General features: G+C 45.6%; 1 protein-coding gene across 1 annotated transcript; it reads left to right on the top strand.

Moving 5' to 3' along the window:
* Positions 1-19,908: 19,908 nt before the first annotated feature.
* LOC127323883 (probable carboxylesterase 13) lies at positions 19,909-21,175 on the top strand. The gene has a single exon (XM_051351983.1). The coding sequence runs from the start codon at positions 20,116-20,118 to the stop codon at positions 21,076-21,078; it is 963 nt and encodes a 320-aa protein (XP_051207943.1). The 5' UTR covers positions 19,909-20,115; the 3' UTR covers positions 21,079-21,175.
* The last annotated feature ends 1,949 nt before the right edge of the window (positions 21,176-23,124 follow it).

The following is a 23,124-nucleotide window of genomic DNA, read 5'->3' as shown; positions in this document are numbered from 1 at the left end:
ACGCGCTGACCTGGTCGGTGTATAGGGTTTGCCCTGACGGGGAGTGCTGTACACCGACCTGGTCGGTGTGTACGGGCCACCGCACACCCCACCGACCAGGCCGGTTAGTTGGGCCGCGGCCCATTAGTAGTAGGTACGTTTTTTTTTGCTGTTTCTTTTTTGTTAATATTTTCTTTTTTAATATCTAACTTTTAAAAAAAATATTTCAGAGAACAAATTTTCAAAATCTGTTCAGATTCGAAATTTTGGAAATTTTAAAAATGTTCAGATTTTGATTTAATTTTTTTCGAAATTTGAACATTTTTTCGAATTTGAACATTTTTCCAAATTTGAACGCTTTATATATTTGAACGGATTTCAAATTTGAACGCTTTTATAATTTGAACATTTTTCAAATTTGAACGGATTTCAAATTTGAACAATTTTTTGTATTTGAACATTTTTCAAATTTGAACGGATTTCAGATTTGAACTTTTTTTGTATTTAAACGGTTTTAAAATTTGAACGTTTTTAAAATTTGAACATTTTTTAAATTTTGAATAGTTTTCAATTTTGAAATTTTTCTGAATTTGAAATATTTTCAAATTTGAACAAAAATAAATATAAACAAAAAAGAAACAAAACAAAAAAAAAAGAAACAAAAAAGGAACAGAAAATAAAAAAGGAAAAGGAAAAAGAAAAGAAAAAAGAAAAGAAAAGAAAGAAAGAGAAACAGAAAACAGAAAAAAGAGGCGAACTGGGCCGACCAGGCCGGCCCATACCGCGCGCGGGGGGTGTGCGGCGCGCGGTAGGGACCGACCTGGTCGGTGTATAGGATTTGCCCTCCTGTACACCGCCAATTGCGGCACGAGGTGACTGGCAGCCCCTGAAGCAATTGCGACACAGACCGGCCCATTAACATAAGTGAGATCGTACGGCATCAGCAGCGTACGTGAGCTAGCTCTTTTTTGTTTCTTTTTTTTTCTATTTTTATTTCCTTTTGTTTATTTCCTGTTTTCTTTTGTGTTTTTCAAAATCTAAGCACTCGGACAACTGATTTTTTTTCTTCAAAAATGAATAATTTTAAATCTGAACATTTTTTAAAACTGATCATTTTGAAATCTGAACATTTTTCAAAAAATAAATGTTTCCCTACATTGAATGTTTAAAAAAACTGAACATTTTAATCTGATTTTTTAATGAACTTTTCATAACTGAACATTTCTTAAATGTTCGAAAATTTTAAAATCAAATAGAAAACCGCACAGAGAAAGGACTGAAAAAACCCGCGGCACACAAAATAGAGCAAAACCGAAGCAAAGAACCCTGAGAAAACCAGAACTAAGACAAAAAAAATGCAACTAGCATCAAGAATCAAAACCCTAGACGAGCGAAAATGGGCTAGTCCCAAATTCTCGCATTAGCTCAAAGGGGTGTACAGTGTGAGTGCTTTTGCACCGCAGCAGGTGTCTTTCCGCCTAGTCACCACCTAAGATATCCTTGGTTCCTTTTATTTGCAAAAGGGATCCTGTCATTAAAAGAAACATCGAATAGTATAAAGCACCTCAGATTTTACCAAAGAAAGTCGCATCATTTGACTTCATAATTGTACCAACATGCATATCGGATACCTCAGATTTTACTATCAAAAATCTGTAGCCAATGCTATGAAATGCATATCCCAGAAGAACACAATTCACGGTTTTTGGTCCAAGCTTGCGCTTCTTGGGTATCGGCACATTCACTTTCGCCATACATCCCCAAGTTCGTAGGTAAGAGAGTTTCAGTCTTTTCCTTTCCCATTCCTCAAACGGTGTAATGGTTTTGTTCTTTGTGGGGACACGGTTTAGGACATGACATGCAGTCAATATCGCCTCCCCCCACCATGTCTTGGATAGACCTGATGTATCTAACATGGCGTTAACCAAATCAGTTAGAGTACGGTTCTTTCTTTCGGCCACCCCATTTGACTGAGGTGAGTAGGGAGGCGTCCTCTCATGGATAATACCATGTTCCGCACAAAAAGAATCAAACTCGTTGGAAAAATACTCTCCACCACGATCAGACCTTAGCCGCTTGATCTTTCGATCAAGTTGGTTTTCTGCTTTAGCTTTAAAGATTTTGAAGTGATTAAGAGCTTCATCTTTAGATTTCAGGAGATACACATAACAATATCGAGTAGAGTCATCAATTAAAGTCATGAAGTATCTTTTCCCTCCTTTTGTCAATTCACCATTCATTTCACAAAGATCCGAATGTATAAGCTCCAGTGGTGCCAAGTCTCTTGCCTCCGCAGTCTTGTGAGACTTACGTGGTTGCTTAGCTTGCACACATACTTCATAATTCGCTAGCCGCGTCATGCACCCAAAATTAATATGACAAAGTCGTGAATGTCAAATATCGGACTCACTATCATTGCGAACATGATTAATAATTTGAGTACATAAGTCTGACAAAGATAAGCGGAACAAGCCTCCGCACACATAGCCATTTCCAACAAATTGTCCACACTTGGAAATTACAACTTTATTGGACTCAAAAACCAACTTAAAACCATCTCGGCATAAAAGCGATCCGCTAACGAGATTCTTATTAATGGAGGGAACGTGCTGCACATTCTTCAGATGGTCTTTCCCGAAGTAAACTTCAGATCCACCGTACCAACACCACGAACAGAAGCACGTGAGCCGTTTCCCATCACCACGGAGGAAGTCCTTGCGACCTGATAAGAAGAAAACATAGACACATCAGAACATACATGTGTATTGGCTCCGGTGTCTATCCACCAATCATGAGAATTACATACTAAAAGGACAGTAGGAGAAATACCGTACCCAACGTCCTTCATCTCAGGATCAACGCCAATAACAACATTTGCGAACTTGCCGCTGTTCCCACGCCGATCATGGCGTTCTGGGCAATCAGGAGCCCAATGTCCAGGAGCGCCACAAACATGGCAGTTCCCTTTCTTCTTACAAGGAGTCTTCCTCTTGAAGTTGGTTGAGTTGGAGGCTTTGTTCTTCTCGTCATACTTGCCTTTTTCATTGTTCTTATTCTTAGACTTGTGAGATTGGAAGTTCTTCTTTTGTACCACATTGGCACTAGAACCTCCCTCAAAGCTACGAGCGCGTGTGTCCTTTGCTCTCGCCTTCTCTTCCACATGAAGCGAGCCAATGAGATCCGAAACGGAAAACTCTTGTCTCTTATGTTTCAGAGAAGTAGCAAAGTTCCTCCACGAAGGAGGAAGCTTGGCAATAATGCCACCGGCCACAAATTTGTTCGGTAAGGTACACTTAAATTGCTCGAGTTCTTTGGCAAGTGACTGAATCTCATGAGCCTGCTCAACCACTGTGACGCCCCGGAACCGGTACCATGAGGATTCCAGCGATCCCGCCGAAATCCGCACGATATCGATTCAGAGACGCCCTTCGACACGACGTGCGCGACGAGTCACACACGTGATGCCAGAGGAATTAACACGAGCGGTAACATTACAACAGGATTACAATAGAGCCCACAAGAAACATATATTACAACAACGACTCCAACGAGTCAAGATCCAAATCATACAGAAGATCGAATACGTCTGAGTACGGACAAGATACAAATTGGACTAAGAGTCCTGAACAAAACCAGTGGCGTCCATAACCCTGCCCAGGCCAAGCCGGAAGGGTAACCTTGCTAACGTCGACATCTCGTACCTGCCGAAGTCGGGCCATCGATTGCCGACAAGAGGAGGAAACAAACGAGAAAGAGAAAAGGCGAGGGTAAGTACCAAGGAACGAACTCCGGCACGTACTTAGCGAGACTAGAAATGGCTATGCTCACCAGGCGAATATATCACCGGGGGCTATATGGTAGGTTAAGCGGCAGCAAAACTATAACCAATAGAGACACACTACAACAACCGTCTACTCAGAGAAGATAAGAGAGCGCACAAGGTAACAAATAAATACTACACAAACATAACCCATCCAAATACACATATCCCCTTCAACAAAGCGAAGAAGCAATGTAAAAGGCACTCCACAGTTGACAATTTTATTATATGTTGGTTGTAGTAATGCTATATTACTACGCAAGTTATTATCAGATTATTAGCAACAAGATAACGGTGTAAGTTGTTCTATGATCAAGCTATACAATTTCAAGTCGTCCATAACCGCGGACACGGCTTATCGATAATATGTACACACTGCAGGGGTTGCCCAAATGTAACCATATGCATGCTCGACCCGCTTCTTACAGGCGATGTCTCACAACAAGACTGTTCCCAGTTCAACAAGAAAGTCTAGGGGGGCCACCCAACTAAGCTACCCGTGACGAAGTTCGGCCGTACTCCGAGACGGACCCAGAGGTTGCGTAGGCGTCTAGGCGGGCACTAACGGCCAAGCACTATATAAGTCGTCTAGCAATGATGCAGTACGGTACAGAATATAAACACCCGAAGGCAACAGGAAGTAAATCGTGCATATCGTGCATATGAGAAAATAAAACCAAGGTTGTGGCCCCCTTTTCAACAGACTTGAGAAAAGGTAAAGGGTGAGGGGGGTCCCAATAAACATCCCCACGTACGGGTAGAGCGCTCAATCTCGGAACAGATAACAAGAACTCGGGTCCTAGGGGACATTAGCGAGTCAAAGTTTCGATGCTTTCGCAAAGGGGCTCACAGATGCCTCTGCTTACAATTTTAGTTGTTAACAATAAAGTAAAGCATGCATATCTCCAACAACTTATATAGCATGTGATAACCTCCCAACAACCCAACATTTCCCGATAACAGATCGAGATAAACAACAGAGACTAAACACGCCTACGACTCGCAAGGCTCAAACATCAAGCAACGGCTATGGGTAAGGAATGATACATATACAATTATTATGGTAAACAAGTGGAATAGGACACGTGACTTGATAAAGAATCGCAACATAAGAATAGCAGTGAGAGGGAGAGCAAAATATAAAATAGGTGAAGAGGGAGGGCTCGCCTGTGAAAAGCTGCAGAAAAACTTGTTGGAGAACTCGTCGTATCTCACATCAACACTTCGGGTTCCTATCCGGGAAGAAGCAAAGCACTACAACAACCAACGGATGCACATCTTACTACCACGGCAAAAGAATCAGCATGCTCATGGTATGATATGCATGGCATGGCAAACATGATGCGATGCAACTTATCCATATTAATCGGAGTCGGAACCCCAGACAAACAAATTAGGTTGGACTTGCATTTTCTACCTACAAATTTAAGGGTGGATTAGCATGGCAGTAGCATGGCAAGGGTGAGCTACATCAAAATTAATTGGAGCGGGGAAACCTTAGTCGGTGTCCGAAATACTCCGGGTATATGTGAGGTGAACATACACGAACTATCACACGCGACATGATGCGAGATCCAAATAGATGAATAGATGGCATATTCATGTTCCTTATGTTTTTCTGATCAATTTTCATACAGAACACATTTTATTTCGAGTTATAGTTTAGGAGATATGCATTTTGCAAGAATTACACAAATCCTGCTATTTTCGGAAAAACAGAAATAGGCCAGGGGCGTTTCTCACCCAGGAACAGCTAGCCACAGGAGCTGACATGCGGGGCCACGGTACTGACTGGGCTGCGGGTTGGTCACAACCTGCAGGGGGGTTTTGTAAAGATTAGCAGGGACAGGGGCGTCGGGTGGATAGACAAAGCTGCAGGGGGTATCTGCAAAAGGGAACAGATCCAGATCTGAGGAGGGTTTCTCACCCAGGGGAGATCTAGGCGATCTGGCTGACAGGTGGAGCCGAGGGGACGACGTGGCGAAGCTTGCGCGCGCGCCCAGAAGGTGTTCGATGGGGGGATGTCGCGCGCGTCGCGGGGAGCGGCGGTGACCACGCAGGGCGTTGATACGTCTCCAACGTATCTATAATTTTTGATGTTCCATGCTTGTTTTATGACAATACCTACATGTTTTGCTCGCACTTTATAATGATTTCATGCATTTTCCAGAACTAACCTATTAACAAGATGCCACAGTGCCAGTTCCTGTTTTCTGTTGTTTTTGGTTCTAGAAAGGCTGTTCGGGCAATATTCTCGGAATTCGACGAAACAAAGACCCAGTATCTTATTTTTCCCGGAAGATTCCAGAACACCGAAGGGGAGACGAAAATGGGCCAGGGGGGCCCCACACCACAGGGCCGCGCGGGCTCCACCCTGGCCGTGCTGGCCTATGGGGAGGGAGCCCTGGCGCCCTTCCGACTCCGCCTCTTCGCCTATAAGAGCCCTTTCGACCTAAAAACGCGATACAAATTGACGAAACTCCAGAAAGACTCCAGGGGCGCCGCCGCCATCGCGAAACTCCAATTCGGGGGACATAATCTCTGTTCCGGCACGCCGCCGGGACGGGGAAGTGCCCCCGGAAGCCATCTCCATCGACGCCACCGCCTCCATCATGCTCCGTGAGTAGTTCCCCCATGGACTACGGGTTCTAGCTGTAGCTAGTTGGTACTCTCTCCCCCATGTACTTCAATACAATGATCTCATGAGCTGCCTTACATGATTGAGATTCATCTGATGTAATCAGTGTTGTGTTTGTTGGGATCCGATGGATTGTTATATTATGATTAGTCTATCTATATAAGTTTGTGAAGTTATTGTTGCTGCAATCTTGTTGTGTTTAATGCTTGTCACTAGGGCCCGAGTGGCATGATCTTAGATTTAAGCTCTATACTTATTGCTTAGATTGTATCTACAAGTTGTTTGCACATGTCTATGTCCGGAACCCGAGGCCCCAGAGTGACAAGAATCGGGATAACTGGAGGGGAAGGCTTAGGTATGAGGATCACATGTTTTCACGGAGTGTTAATGCTTTGCTCCGGTGCTCTATTAAAAGGAGTACCTTAATTTCCAGTAGATTCCCTAGAGGCCCGGCTGCCACCGGCTGGTAGGACAAAAGATGTTATGCAAGTTTCTCATTGCGAGCACGTATGACTATATATGGAAAACATGCCTACATGATTAATAATCTTGATGTTCTATCTTAATGCTATTTCAATCATATCAATTGCCCAACTGTAATTTGTTCACCCAACACTTGTTATTGGAGAGTTACCACTAGTGTAGATAGCTGGGAACCCCGGTCCATCTTTCATCATCATATACTCGTTCCTACATGTCTTTGGAAGTAGTATCAACTATTTTCTGGTGCCATTGCTCTCATATTACTGCTACTGCTGCTGTGTTACTGTTACTACTGCTCTCATATTACTGATGCTTTCACATCACCCCTGTTACTAGTGATTTTCTAGGTGCAGCTGAATTGACAACTCAGTTGTTAAGGCTTATAAGTATTCTTTACCTCCCCTTGTGTCGAATCAATAAATTTGGGTTTTACTTCCCTCGAAGACTGTTGCGATCCCCTATACTTGTGGGTTATCAAGACTATTTTCTGGCGCCGTTGCCGGGGAGGTAAGGTAAAAGGCACTCACACTCCGGACCCCGGCAACTAAGCTATTTTCTGGCGCCGTTGCCGGGGGGGGCATAGCTCTACTCATAAGTTCACCTGGGGAGTACACTCTACCTCTCTCTCTGTTTTATTTTGTTTTGTTTTGCTTAGTTTACTTTTGTCTAGTTTATTTGTGCTTAGTTTATTTCTGTCTAGTATTGTTTTGCTTAGTTTACTTTTGTCTAGTTTCTTTTTGTTTTGTTTTACTTTTCTCATATACCCAAAAATCCATAAAAATTTGAAAAACCTAAAAATTAAAAACTGTTGTTATGGAAGAACCCACAACCTATTTGGAGCTTATAGAATTATATATTAATTATAGAGAATCAAGAACGGGAAAAGTTATGAGTGTTGTGATAGAAAAATTGAATACAATTGCTAAAATCTTGCTTAAACACCATGATATAAACTGTTGCTCTAAACAGGATACTAAACATCTTAAATTTCAATGTGGCTTTAGTGAGAAAGTTTTAATTAAGAACTATAATTGGAATAACTATATTCATTTTGGGTTCGAAGAGGTAGAACAATTTGTCTTATTTATGGGAGCATCTAAGATAGAATCCTTCATGGCTGAAAATTATGAAACTTGTGTTGTTTGTAAGGACCTTAAAGATTATGTATCTTCTATCCTTAATTTTTGCATAGAAAGTTACAGTGATAATCCTTATATCATTGATTATAAAGAGAGACTCATTAATGCACAAGAATGCACTCACAATTTGCAGGAACCGGTGGAAGAAGAAATTGATGAACCTGAAAGCTCATTGGATGAAAAAGAGGAGGAAATTGATGAACCTGAAAGCTCATTGGATGAAAAAGAAGAGGAGAGTGATGAACAAAAGGAGGAAGAATGGATTAGCTACCCATGCCAACCTTCTAATGAGAGTAACTCTTTATCTCCTACATTATTTGATTGTCCTCCATGCTTACCAAAGGAGGATGAATGTTATGTTCCTGTGGATTCGCTTGAAATATTCCCTATGAGTAAAACTTGTGAGAATAATTATGCTACTGTTATCTATGATAATCCATGCTACTTTGATAAATTTTATGATAATGCTTTGTTTGTGCCTGATGTCGAAATGCATGGTACTAAAGAGTTTTGCTTAGCAAATGTTTATGATAAATCTCTAGATGATGGTCCTATGTTACTTGATAATATTAATTGTACTACTAATGAAAATGGGATTGGAGAAGTCTTGACTTTATCTAGGAGTCCCATATCTTTTGAGATTGATCAATCATCTTGTTATATTATTGATAAAAGTGGGTTTGAAAGTTCTGATCCTATTATTTTTGAGCTTGATAAAAATTATGTGTTTGTAGATCATGAAAATCATGCTTTATGTGATAGTTATATTGTTGAGTTTATCCATGGAGCTACTGAAAATTATTATGAGAGAGGAAAATATGGTTGTAGAAATTTGCATGGTACTAAAACACCTCTCTATATGCTGAAACTTTTGAAGTTACTCTTGTTTTATCTTGCTATGCTTGTTACTGTTCTTCATGAATTTATTTGTGTACAAGATTCCTATGCATAGGAAGTGGGTTAGACTTAAATGTGTTTTGAATTTGCTTTTTGATGCTCTCTTTTGCTTCAACTCTTATTCTTTACGAGTGCATCATTAAAATTGCTGAGCCCATCTTAATGGCTATAAAGAAAGAACTTCTTGGGAGATAACCCATGTCTTTATTTTGCTACTGTTTTATTGTGTCTTGGAAGTTGTTACTACTGTAGCAACCTCTTCTTATCTTTATTTTATTGCAATGTTGTGCCAAGTAAAGTCTCTAATAGAAGGTTGATGCTAGATTTGGATTTCTGCGCAGAAACAGATTTCTATCTGTCACGAATTTGGGCAGGGCTCTCTGTAGGTAACTCAGAAAAATCTGCCAATTTACTTGCGTGTTCCTCAGATATGTACGCAACTTTCATTAGTTTTGAGTTTTCTGATTTGAGCAACGGAAGTACCTCTTAAAAATTCGTCTTTACTGGATGTTCTGTTTTGACAGATTCTGTCTCTGTTTTTTGCATTGTCTCTTGTGGACTTTAAGCAAGACTTTCTAGACTTGGAGAGCTGTAGCTAATGTTTTATTGAGTTCTTGCAATGTTTCACTACAGGACTAAAGTGGATTAAAGTTTTTTGAGTACTAACCCCTCTAATGAAGTTTATGAGAAGTTTGGTGTGAAGGAAGTTTTCAAGGGTCAAGAGAGGAGGATGATATATGATCAAGAAGAGTGAAAAGTCTAAGCTTGGGGATGCCACCGTGGTTCATCCCTACATATTTCAAGAAGACTCAAGCGTCTAAGCTTGGGGATGTCCAAGGCATCCCCTTCTTCATCAACTTATCAGGTTTCTTCTATTGAAACTATATTTTTATTCGGTCACATCATATGTTCTTTACTTGGAGCGTCTGTTTGTTTTTTTATTTTTGTTTGTGTTTGAATAAATTCGGATCCTAGCAATCCTTGTTTGGGAGAGAGACACGCTCCGCTTTTTCATATGAACACTCGTGTTCTTCGCTCTTACTTTTAATGTTCAATGACAAAAGTTGGAAGCTATTGCACTCATTGTTATTTGGTTGGAAACAGAAAATTCTTCATATTACCTTGAATAATTTGATACTTGACAATTGTTTTGAGCTCTCAAGTAGATCATGTTTAAGTTCTTGCATCATGTAGTTTAAATCTATTAGTGGAGAACTACCGTAGAGCTTGTTGAAATTGGTTTGCATGATTGGTCTCTCTAAGGTCTAGATATTTTCTGGTAAAAGTGTTTGAGCAACAAGGAAGACAGTGTAGAGTCTTATAATGCTTGCAATATGTTCTTATGTAAGTTTTGCTGTACCGGTTCATACTTGTGTTTGCTTCAAACAAGCTTGCTAGCCAAAGCCTTGTACTGAGAGGAAATGCTTCTCGTGCATCCAAAACCTTGAGCCAAAACCTATGCCATTTGTGTCCACCATATCTACCTACTATGTGGTATTTCCTGCCATTCCAAGCAAATACTTCATGTGCTACCTTTGAACAATTCAAAAACTATTATCTCTTATTTGTGTCAATGTTTTATAGCTCATGAGGAAGTATGTGGTGTTTATCTTTCAACCTTGTCATTTACTTCTGACAGACTTTCACAATGGACTAGTGGCACATCCGCTTATCCAATAATTTTGCAAAAAGAGTTGGCAATGGGGTTCCCAGCCCCAATTAATTACAACTTTCACTAATAATTCTCTTCACGTGTTTTGCCCTGATCTATCAGTAAGCAACTTAATTTTGCAAATAGACACTCCTTCATGGTATGTGAATGTTGGAAGGCACCCGAGGATTCGGTTAGCCATGGCTTGTGTAAGCAAAAGGTTGGGAGGAGTGTCATCCATAAATAATGAAACTAAAATACATGTGTAAACAAAAGAGAAGAGGGATGATCTACCTTGCTGGTAGAGATAACGTCCTTCATGGGAGCCGCTCTTGAAAGTCTGGTTGATAAGGTAGTTGGAGTACCCGCTACCATTCGTTGACAACAACAAACACCTCTCAAAACTTTACTTTTATGCTCTCTATATGATTTCAAAACTTAAAAAGCTCTAGCACATGATTTAATCCCTGCTTCCCTCTGCGAAGGGCCATTCTTTTACTTTTATGTTGAGTCAGTTTACCTACTTCCTTCCATCTTAGAAGCAAACACTTGTGTCAGCTGTGCATTGATTCTTACATACTTGCTTATTTGCATTCATCATATTACTTTGTGTTGACAATTATCCATGAGATATGCATGTTGAAAGTTGAAAGCAACTGCTGAAACTTATATCTTCCTTTGTGTTGTTTCGATGCCTTTACTTTGAATTTATTGCTTTATGAGTTAACTCTTATGCAAGACTTTTTGATGCTTGTCTTGAAAGTACTATTCATGAAAAGTTTTGCTATATATTATCTACTTGTTAGCAAATATAGATCATTGCCTTGAGTCACTGCATTCATCTCATATGCTTACAATAGTATGATCAAGATTATGTAAGTAGCATGTCACTACAGAAATTATTCTTTTTATCATTTACCTACTCGAGCGCGAGTAGGAACTAAGCTTGGGGATGCTTGATACGTCTCCAACGTATCTATAATTTCTGATGTACCATGCTTGTTTTATGACAATACCTACATGTTTTGCTTGCACTTTATAATGATTTCATGCATTTTCCGGAACTAACCTATTAACAAGATGCCACAGTGCCAGTTCCTGTTTTCTGTTGTTTTTGGTTCCAGAAAGGCTGTTCGGGCAATATTCTCGGAATTCGACGAAACAAAGACCCAGTATCTTATTTTTCCCGGAAGATTCCAGAACACCGAAGGGGAGACGAAGATGGGCCAGGGGGGCCCCACACCACAGGGCCGTGCGGGCTCCACCCTGGCCGCGCCGGCCTATGGGGAGGGAGCCCTGGCGCCCTTCCGACTCTGCCTCTTCGCCTATAAGAGCCCTTTCGACCCAAAAACGCGATACGAATTGACGAAACTCCAGAAAGACTCCAGGGGCGCCGCCGCCATCGCGAAACTCCAATTCGGGGGACAGAATCTCTGTTCCGGCACGCCGCCGGGACGGGGAAGTGCCCCCGGAAGCCATCTCCATCGACGCCACCGCCTCCATCATGCTCCGTGCTACGGGTTCTAGCTGTAGCTAGTTGGTACTCTCTCCCCCATGTACTTCAATACAATGATCTCATGAGCTGGCTTACATGATTGAGATTCATCTGATGTAATCGGTGTTGTGTTTGTTGGGATCCGATGGATTGTTACATTATGATTAGTCTATCTATATAAGTTTGTGAAGTTATTGTTGCTGCAATCTTGTTCTGTTTAATGCTTGTCACTAGGGCCCGAGTGGCATGATCTTAGATTTAAGCTCTATACTTATTGCTTAGATTGTATCTACAAGTTGTTTGCATATGTCTATGTCCGGAACCCGAGGCCCCAGAGTGACAGCAACTGGGATAACTGGAGGGGAAGGCTTAGGTATGAGGATCACATGTTTTCACGGAGTGTTAATGCTTTGCTCCGGTGCTCTATTAAAAGGAGTACCTTAATTTTCAGTAGATTCCCTAGAGGCCCGGCTGCCACCGGCTGGTAGGACAAAAGATGTTATGCAAGTTTCTCATTGCGAGCACATATGACTATGTATGGAAAACATGCCTACATGATTAATAATCTCTATGTTCTGTCTTAATGCTATTTCAATCCTATCAATTTTCCAACTATAATTTGTTCACCCAACACTTGTTATTGGAGAGTTACCACTAGTGTAGATAGCTGGGAACCCCGGTCCATCTTTCATCATCATATACTCGTTCCTACATGTCAATGGAAGTAGTATCAACTATTTTCTGGTGCCATTGCTCTCATATTATCACTATCGTCGTGTTATCACATTACTGCTCTCATATTACTGCTGCTTTAACATCACCCCTGTTACTAGTGCTTTTCCAGGTGCAGCTGAATGACAACTCAGTTGTTAAGGCTTATAAGTATTCTTTACCTCCCCTTGTGTCGAATCAATAAATTTGGGTTTTACTTCCCTCGAAGACTGTTGCGATCCCCTATACTTGTGGGTTATCAAGCGTCGCGCGTGCGGGCGCTGCAGGCCGTTCCAGGAAGCGTAGATAGGCGCATTCGACGCGCCTCGTCCACGCAGGTTAAGAGAGGGCAGCGCCAGGTGCTGGGACTCACCAGAACATCGCCGACGGTGAGGATCTACGGAGGAGGCGGCCGGCAACACGGTGAAGAAGCGAGACAGGAGGCAAAGGAAGAGAAGAGGATGTCCAGGGGGAAGCTGCACTCGCTCTGATGCTCAACGTATGCTCGGACAAAGCAGGGGAGGCCGCGGTTCGCCGGAATTTGAAGAAATCTTCGCCAGGGACGAAGAGGGGAACGGTGATGTTGGCGGTGATTGAAGGCCTCCCGGTACGATTCCTCACACTGGGAGAACAAGGAAATCGAGGTGCACCCGCCGGTGCCCTCGGTTCGACGCAGGGATGCCTGAAGGGGTGGCGCCATGTGGTTACTGTGGGGGAGGCTCCAGAGGTGCTCGCTGCTTCATGGGGAAGAAGAAAAAAGGAGCAGAAGAGGGTGGCGGCGGCGAAGGAGGGAGGGAGAAAATCTAGGGTTCGCGAGGGATTAAAAAGGGGGAGGGGAGCAGGGCGCTGTGCGGTGGTGGAGCGAGGTGACGTCGACGTCGCACGCCTCCTGCATGCTCGGCGTCCAGGAAGACGACAAGGGGGACTCGGTCTCCTCGCGCTGAAGGGGTACGCGGGCCAGGTTGGCTGGGCTGCGAAGGAAGAAGAGGCCGGTGCTAGGCTGGGATGGTGGTGGGCTGCAGCGGTGGAGGAAGGTGGGCCGGGGGAGAGAGGTGGCCTGGATTAGAGGGTTAGGGTTTCATTTTTATTTTTAAAAACTTTCTCCTTTGTTTTATTTCAGAAACCTGTTTAGCAAACTGATTTGAACTAACACCAACAAGAGTTGAATTTTGAATACAGATTGGAGATAAGACAAATAAGAACCAAGGTTTTATAACAAAATATAAATAGTTTTATTTTAGGGTTTTGCTAAAAGAATAGAGAATGGGAGGTTTATTATAAAAACCATATGAGAGGGAAAACAAAATAATTAGGGTTTATTAAAATAATTTTATTTTGTTAAAACATGGATGTGATGCATGCATGATGCCATGATGATGCATAAAAGGAAAGCACATACAAAACTGTTGGGGTACTATCCAGGGCCGTTACAATCGACACCACTAACAAGGGATCGCGCCCCGAGATCCCACGGCATGGTACGGGGGAAGAGAGGTGAACTATCGGATCTTCTGGTGGCGTGTCGATCTCCTCGACACCACTAACAAGGGTTCATGCTCCACGTAGATCGGCGACACCACTAATAGGAAGTCGTTGTTCCGTTGTTGATGATGCACTTCCGTCGAGATCCTCCAAAGATCGGACCTATTAGGTGAGGGGCAAAGATCGTCCAACCCGCGTTGGTAACCTAAGACTCAGAAAACTTAGATAAGAGAGAAGACTCAAAACCCGCAAAGGTAAGAGGAGAAAGAATTGAGGTAAGGAGAAAAATTAGAGCTAATAAGATCTATCCAACGAATTTTAGAAAATAGTTTTGACACTCTAAACTCAACGACCATTGGCAAGGTTATCCTACAGACTGGACTAGTGGGATACCATCAACATGAGCTCTGATACCAACTTGTGACACCCCGGAACCGGTACCATGAGGATTCCAGCGATCCCGCCGAAATCCGCACGATATCGATTCAGAGACGCCCTCCGACACGGTCGTGCGCGACGAATCACACACGTGATGCAAGAGGAATTAACACGAGCGGTAACATTACAACAGGATTACAATAGAGCCCACAAAAAACATATATTACAACAACGACTCCAACGAGTCAAGATACAAATATACAATACAAAGATTCAAATCATACAGAAGATCGAATACGTCATAGTACTGACAAGATACAAATTGGACTAAGTGTCCTGAAGAAAACCACTGGCGTCCATAACCCTGCCCAGGCCAAGCCGGAAGGGTAACCTTGCTAACATCGTCATCTCGTACCTGTCGAAGTCGGGCCATCGGTTGCCGACAAGAGGAGAAAACAAAAGAGAAAGAGAAAAGGCGAGGGTAAGTACCAAGGAACGAACTCCGGCACGTACTTAGCGAGACTAGAAATGGCTGTGCTCGCCAGGCGAATATATCACCGGGGGCTATATGGTAGGTTAAGCGGCAGCAAAACTATAACCAATAGAGACACGCTACAACATCCGTCTACTCAGAGAAGATAAGAGAGCGCACAAGGTAACAGATAAATACTACACAAACATAACCCAGCCAAATACACATATCCCCTTCAACAAAGCGAAGAAGCAATGTAAAAGGCACTCCACGGTTGACAATTTTATTATATGTTGGTTGTAGTAATGCTATATTACTACGCCTGTTATTATCAGATTATTAGCAACAAGATAACGGTGTAAGTTGTTCTATGATCAAGCTATACAATTCCAAGTCGTCCATAACCGCGTACACGGCTTATCGATAAGATGTACACCCTGCAGGGGTTGCCCAAATGTAACCATACGCATGCTCGACCCGCTTCTTACAGGCGATGTCTCACAACAAGACCGTTCCCAGTTCAACAAGAAAGTCTAGGGGGGCCACCCAACTAAGCTACGCGTGACGAAGTTCGGCCGTACTCCGAGACGGACCAAGAGGTTGCGTAGGCGTCTAGGCGGGCACTAACGGCCAAGCACTAGATAAGTCGTCTAGCAATGATGCAGTACAGTACAGAATATAAACACCCGAAGGCAACAGGAAGTAAATCATGCATATCATGCATATGAGCAAATAAAACCAAGGTTGTGGCCCCCTTTTCAACAGACTTGAGAAAAGATAAAGGGTGAGGGGGTCCCAATAAACGTCCCCACGTACGGGTAGAGCGCTCAATCTCGGAACAGATAACAAGAACTCGGGTCCTAGGGGACATTAGCGAGTCAAAGTTCCGATGCTTTCGCAAAGGGGCTCACAGATGCCTCTGCTTACAATTTTAGTTGTTAACAATAAAGTAAAGCATGTGTATCTCCAACAACTGATATAGCATGTGATAACCTCCGAACAACCCAACATATCCCGATAACAGATCGAGATAAACAACAGAGACTGAACACGCCTACGACTCGCAAGGCTCAAACATCAAGCAACGGCTATGGGTAAGGAATGATACATATAGGATTATTATGGTAAAAAAAGGAATAGGACACGTGACTCGATAAAGAATCTCAACATAAGGATAACAGTGAGAGGGAGAGCAACATATAAAATAGGTGAAGAGGGAGGGCTCGGCTGTGAAAAGTTCCAGAAAAACTTATTGGAGAACTCGTCGTATCTCACATCAACACTTCGGGATCCTTTCCGGGGAGAAGCAAAGCACTACAACAACCAACGGATGCACATCTTACTATTACGGTAAAAGAATCAGCATGCTCATGGTATGATATGCATGGCATGGCAAACATGATGTGATGCAACTTATCCATATTAATCGGAGTCGGAACCCCGGACAAACAAATTAGGTTGGACTTGCATTTTCTACCGACAAATTTAAGGGTGGATTAGCATGGCAGTACCATGGCAAGGGTGAGCTACATCAAAATTAATCGGAGCGGGGAAACCTTAGTCGGTGTCCGAAATACTCCGGGTATATGTGAGGTGAACATACACGAACTATCACACACGACATGATGCGAGATGCAAGAATAGATGGCATATTCATGTTCCTTATGTTTTTCTGATCAATTTTCATATAGAACACATTTTATTTCGAGTTATAGTTTAGGAGATATGAATTTTGCAAAAATTACACAAATCCTGCTATTTTCGGAAAAATAGAAATAGGCTAGGGGCGTTTCTCACCCAGGAACAGCTAGCCACAGGAGCTGACATGCGGGGCCACGGTGCTGACTGGGCTGCGGGTTGGTCAGAACCTGCAGGGGGTTTTGCAAAGATTAGCAGGGACAGGGGCGCCGGGTGGATAGACAAAGCTGCAGGGGGTATCTGCAAAAGGGAACAGATCCAGATCTGAGGAGGGTTTCTCACCCAGGGGAGATCTAGGCGATCTGGCTGACAGGTGGGGCCGAGGGGACGACGTGGCGAAGCTTGCGCGAGCGCCCAGAAGGTGTTCGATGGGGGGATCCCGCGCGCGTGGCGGGGAGCGGCGGTGACCTCGCAGGGCGTCGCGCGTGCGGGTGCTGCAGGCCGTTCCAAGAAGCGTAGATAGGTGCCTTCGACGCGCCTCGTCCGTGCATGTCAAGAGAGGGTGGCGCCAGGTGTTGGGACTCACCAGAACATCGCCGGTGGCGAGGATCTGCGGAGGAGGCGGCCGGCAACACGGTGAAGAAGCGAAACAGGAGGCAAAGGAAGAGAAGAGGATGTCCAGGGGGAAGCTGCACTCACTCTGATGCTCAACGTATACTCGGACAAAGCAGGGGAGGCCGCGGTTCGCCGGAATTTGAAGAAATCTTCGCCGGGGACGGAGAGGGGAATGGTGATGTTGGCGGTGATTGAAGGCCTCCCGGTATGATTCCTCACACCAAGAGAACAAGGAAATCGAGGCGCACCCGCCGGTGCTCTCGGTTCGACGCGGGGATGCCTGAAGGGGTGGCGCCATGTGGTTACTGTGGGGGAGGCTCCGGTGGTGCTCGCTGCTTCGTGGGGAAGAAGAAAAAGGGAGCAAGAGAGGGTGGCGGCGGCGAAGGAGGGAGGGAGAAAAGCTAGGGTTCGCGAGGTATTAAAAAGGGGAGGGGAGCAGGGCGCTGTGCGGTGGTGGAGCGAGGTGACGTCGACGTCGCACGCCTCCTGCGTGCTCGGCGTCCAGGAAGACGACAAGGGGGACTCGGTCTCCTCGCGCTGAAGGGGTACGCGGGCCAGGTTGGCTGGGCTGCGAAGGAAGAAGAGGCCGGTGCTAGGCTGGGATGGTGGTGGGCTGCGGCGGTGGAGGAAGGTGGGCCGGGGAGAGAGGTGGCCTGGATTAGAGGGTTAGGGTTTCATTTTTATTTTTAAAAACTTTCTCCTTTGTTTTATTTTAGAAACCTGTTTAGCAAACTGATTTGAACTAACACCAACAAGAGTTGAATTTTGAATACCGATTGGAGATAAGACAAATAAGAACCAACGTTTTATAACAAAATATAAATATTTTTATTTTAGGGTTTTGCTAAAAGAATAGAGAAGGGGAGGTTTATTATAAAAACCATATGAGAGGGAAAACAAAATAATTAGGGTTTATTAAAATAATTTTATTTTGTTAAAACATGGATGTGATGCATGCATGATGCCATGATGATGCATAAAAGGAAAGCACAGACAAAACTGTTGGGGTACTATCCGGGACCGTTACAACCACGGAGCGCTCATCAGTCATCCTATAGTCATAGTATTGTTCCATGACATACAATTCAGTGCCAGCATCCGAGACCCCAAATTTGCCCTCGAGCGCATCCCACACATCTTAACCATGGTCGAAAGCCATGTACGGGTCAACAATGTTGTCCCCAAGAATGCTGAATAAGGCCGACTTAAACATGGCATCGACCTTCTCAAACTTTTCCTGCTCCTCTGCAGAAAGAGGCCCCTCGGGTCTAGCATCTGTGGCGCTAAAACAGCCTAGGTTTGTAAACCATATAACTGTCTTTGTGCGCCACCTCTTGTAATGCATACCATCAAAGAGGAGAGGTCGAGTAGCGGCAGCAACGCTGCTTGAATTGATTTGCCTATAATCAGGTTTTTGGGCTGTTGAATATATAAGCAAATATCCATATGAAATAATCCGTACAAGTAATTGATAAATCATGACTATGAAAACAACAAATAAACTAAACGTGCAGACTAGTAAGATAGATGAACAGATCACATGTAAACAAGATAAACCGATCGCATATCACAGAAACTAGAATAAGGAACTCTAACAGAAACTGAAAGAGAAACGACAAGGTCACATACTTCGCAGCAGCGTCGTTGTCGCCCATGTTGAGGTTGTCGAAGAAGTCGCTGAGGTCCGGGAAGAAGTTGTCGGTGTGGAGGAACTCGTCGTCCGATGACGACGTCGTGATGCCAGTAGTCGCGCCTCACTCGTACAGGTTCACGAGAGGCAGGGTTCCGGAGGCCTACTGTCCCGGCAGTCGGTGCACGCCGACGGACGGGATGAGGAAGACGAAGGCGGATGCGCAATGATCTGGAAACAGGTAGTCGCGTATGCGTCTAGGGTTGCGCAGGGTCTTATGTAGTGCGGTTCGGGAAGGTCGTGAGGCGCAGTCCACATCCGAGTCGGCACAACCACGATCCAAAAAAACCGGAAGGCAAAACGGCTGAGTAACGCGTCCGTTAATGACTCAAAATTTAATTTTCCAAACAGCAAAAAGATAAGCTCGGCGAGATTCCCGCAACCCGCGTCGCGTCGCGTCGTGACGAGGCGGGTGGCGGAGGAGGAAGAGTGCGCGATGGCTCTCTCTCTTCTCACTCACTTACTAAGACTAGAACAGCTCACCTTATATACCACTTCAACTCTCTTGCAACTAGCAATGTGGGACTAAACTTTAGTCCCACTAGTGTTGCCACTGATTTTTGGAATGGGCCATGTGAGTTTCAGAATTTGATAATGGGCCATGAGGCAAAGGCCAAATGTCCAAAATTCCAGAAAAAACACACCAATTCCACATTGCAAATTGATAGAAACGAAAAATTGACATTGCAAACACAGGGCACTGCAATCTGAAGCATCAGGTAGCATTTGCATCAACGAAGTCCGATCCGTGCTCACCGAGTGACAGACCAAGATCACATGGTGTATGTGGTGAGCAACCTAAACAAACAAATATCAAGACTGACAGACCAAGCCCGACGCTGCGCGATTCAGGCCTTCGCGTCGTCGTGGAGCGGATGGCGATCGATGAGGCGGGTGCCTCCGCCGCTGGAGATACACAGCCCGATGCAGTCAAATCTAGGCGGTTCGCCTCTTCAAGCTCTGCCCTCACTCGCTCTTCTCTACAGTCTACACCCAACCTGATAACCGCCGTCCGCCGGCCGTGCGAATGGACCCTGAATCCGAGATCGCGTTCGAGTTCGTGCCGATCATCCGGCAGTACAAGAGCGGCCGCGTCGAGCGCCTACTCCCCGCGAACCCCGTCCCGCCCTCCGTCGACGCCGCCACCGGAGTCGCCTCCAAGGACGTCACCGTTGACCCGGCCACCGGCCTGTGGGCTCGCCTCTACTTCCCCGCCGGCACCACGGACGCCAGGCTCCCCATCGTGGTGTACATCCACGGCGGCTGTTTCGTCGCGGGCTCGGCCGCCGACGCGCCGGACCACGCCTTCCTCAACCGCCTGTGCGCCGGCGCGCGCGCCATCGCCGTGTCCGTCGAGTACCGCCTGGCGCCGGAGCACCCCGTCCCGGCGTGCTACGACGACGGCTGGTCCGCCCTCCGGTGGGCCGCGGCGGGCTCCAACCCGTGGCTCCGGGACCGCGGCGACCGCGACCGGCTGTTCGTGGTCGGGTACAGCACCGGCGGCAACGTCGCCCACAACGTCACGCTCCGCGCGGGCTCATCAGAATCTGACTCGCTCCCCCTCCCGCGCGGCGCCCGGGTCAGCGGCCTCGCGCTGCTGCACCCCTACTTCCTGTCGGCCGGGGCTGACGGCGAGACCGAGGCGACGCAGGCGTGGCTGAGGGCGAAGCTGGAGGAGCTGTGGGGGTTCGTGTGCGGGGGCCGCACCGCCGGGCTCGACGACCCGCGGGTCAACCCGGTGGCCGACGGCGCGCCGAGCCTGCGGCGCCTGGGCTGCGGCCGCGTCCTCGTCTGCCTCGCGGAGGAGGAGCTTCGGCCCCGAGGCAAGGCGTACCACGACGGGCTGCTGGCCAGCGGGTGGCCGGAGGAGGACGTCGAGCTGCTGGACTCCGTCGGCGAGGATCACGAGTTCTTCCACCGGGAGCCCCGGAGCGCCAAGGCGCTGGCTCTCATGGACCGGCTGGTCGCGTTCATCGTTGGGAAGCAGTAGAAGAACAGACGTGCGCTACAGCTAGTGCAGGTAGAAAATCGCGCGTAGAACGTCACTGCGTTTGTTGCTGTAACCGCGAATCGCTGAATCTGGATTCTTGAACGAGTAAAATACATGGCTAGTACTCGAACTTGTTTGCCGGGTTCAGATAGGTCATCCTACTCATAGAATACCAATTTACGGTAATTAAATACGCGCTATGGTTCATCTACGGTCACTCCTGCCCGGTACAGGATTGTATTAGATGACGTGGAAATAATTTGACTAGTCTGACAGTGCATTTGTTTTGCAAAATACCCCTCAAGTAAAAACAGTAGTAGCGCACCCCTTTTGCAAAAAAGGGCCCCCAACTCTCTCTCTCTCATGGTCTGGGAACGTCTTCTTCATTTTCAGTTAGCAGGCACGGCAAGCCGGCGCTAGTGCCGCTCCTCTGCCTGGCCGTTCTCGAGCTGACCAGGGAGAGGCCATGGGCCACGCCGCGCTTGGCGGATGCGGTCCAGGGAACCAGGGCGACAGGAGGCCGAGGAGCTCCGGGATGGCCGTGAATCGATCGCGGCGCCGCTCGGCCAGATTCCGACGACTGGAAGCTCCCCGGCCCGATTCCTTCAACGGGGATGCGCTGCTCGACGATTCTGAGAAGTACCGGTGGTCAGCTAGACGCGTATATGGCCGAAACGGCGGCGGCGTGGGCTGCGCGCGTAGTAAGACCTGGAGCGGAGAGAGATAGAGGAGACAGATGCGGTCCTCGAGGCGTCTTTATCTTCCCGAGGGAACCACGGCGGCAACAATCATCACGGGGGCCGGCGGAGTCAACACGACCTGCCCCGCCGCAGCGGTGGTTAACGCCTTCTTCTCTACGCGCCGAGCCGGGCCGAACTGAGCTGTTGCCGACAATGGATAGGAACGGGTGGTACATGAGAGCTCCTGGCCGAGAGAAGTAGATGCGGGATGGGAATCGAGAGAAGCGGCAGCGTGGGGACGAGCGAGGACAGCGCGCCGGCGTGCTCCGGCGGCGACAGCCTCAGTTTTGGGTCGTGGTCGGGTCAGGCAGGTCAGGTGGGGGAAGGAGAGAATACACCGTTTTACTAGACTTGCTGGAGGAGTTGGGGGTTTCTGCAAAACGTAACGCAACTAAGGTACCGACAAGCGGGCCCCATGAGTGCCACACCGACGAATACGTCCAGTTCCCAGCACCAGTGACCGTAGATGAACCGTCGCTCGTCTTTAGGTACCGTAAATTGGCATTCTTTAAGTACGATGATCAATCTGAATCAGGCGAACAAGTTTGAGGACTAACCATGTATTTTACTCTTCTTGAACTGTGTGCAGTATATGGACTGATTCTTCTGACGTCGACTCGATCAACTGGTTCATTTTTTTTTGCGGGTAACTGTGTGCAGTCCTCTTCTGAAGCCGATCAATCGGATTCTCCATTTCTCCGGTGGTGTAGTAAACCGCAAGATAAGTTTTGTTATATAACTTGATTGAAAAGTCCAGTTTTGAAGTCGATCAACTGGGTCATTTGCAGTGCTGCTCACGTTTCAGTACTATGCGGCTATGCCATATGGGGCGGCTCTAGATTTCAATTAGGCGAGGTGTTCTTGTTTGACTCTAAATTCTTTTTGTTGTTGCTGAGCTCAGAGCGTATGTAACGGAATCTTTCAGAGCACAAGAACGCCTCAATCATATTCGTTGCATTCGCACAAGCTAGGTAACCAATGTTCTCCGGATCAAAACTTTTGGTTCAAGAATAGAGTAAATCTATGTGCAAGATATAATATTTAACATTAAATTTTCTAGTACTATGTGTTATGATATGCTATATTTACTTGGTTTGTTTTGGGTTTAATATCATTATTATGTTTGTCATCTTTAATTGCACTGCCACATTAGCGCATGCATGATACTATCGATGATAGTCCAATAGTATAGCCAATTGTTGGCTATAAGTAAGATGCCATGTTATCTGTAGCTAACATGTAGTAGCTAATAAATACAATAGTTGACTATAAGAATATATACTACTTTCTCAATGGATGACCCACC

The sequence above is a fragment of the Lolium perenne genome, chromosome 7 (assembly GCF_019359855.2).
Source record: "Lolium perenne isolate Kyuss_39 chromosome 7, Kyuss_2.0, whole genome shotgun sequence".
In the NCBI taxonomy this organism is placed as follows: Eukaryota; Viridiplantae; Streptophyta; class Magnoliopsida; order Poales; family Poaceae; genus Lolium; species Lolium perenne.
Note: the sequence above shows the minus strand (reverse complement) of the source record. Positions and strands in the feature narration are given on the sequence as shown.

Bases quoted from the DNA above. Each gene is read 5' to 3' on its own strand.
- LOC127323883 (XM_051351983.1), top strand. From the start codon at position 20,116: ATGGACCCTGAATCCGAGATCGCGTTCGAGTTCGTGCCGATCATCCGG.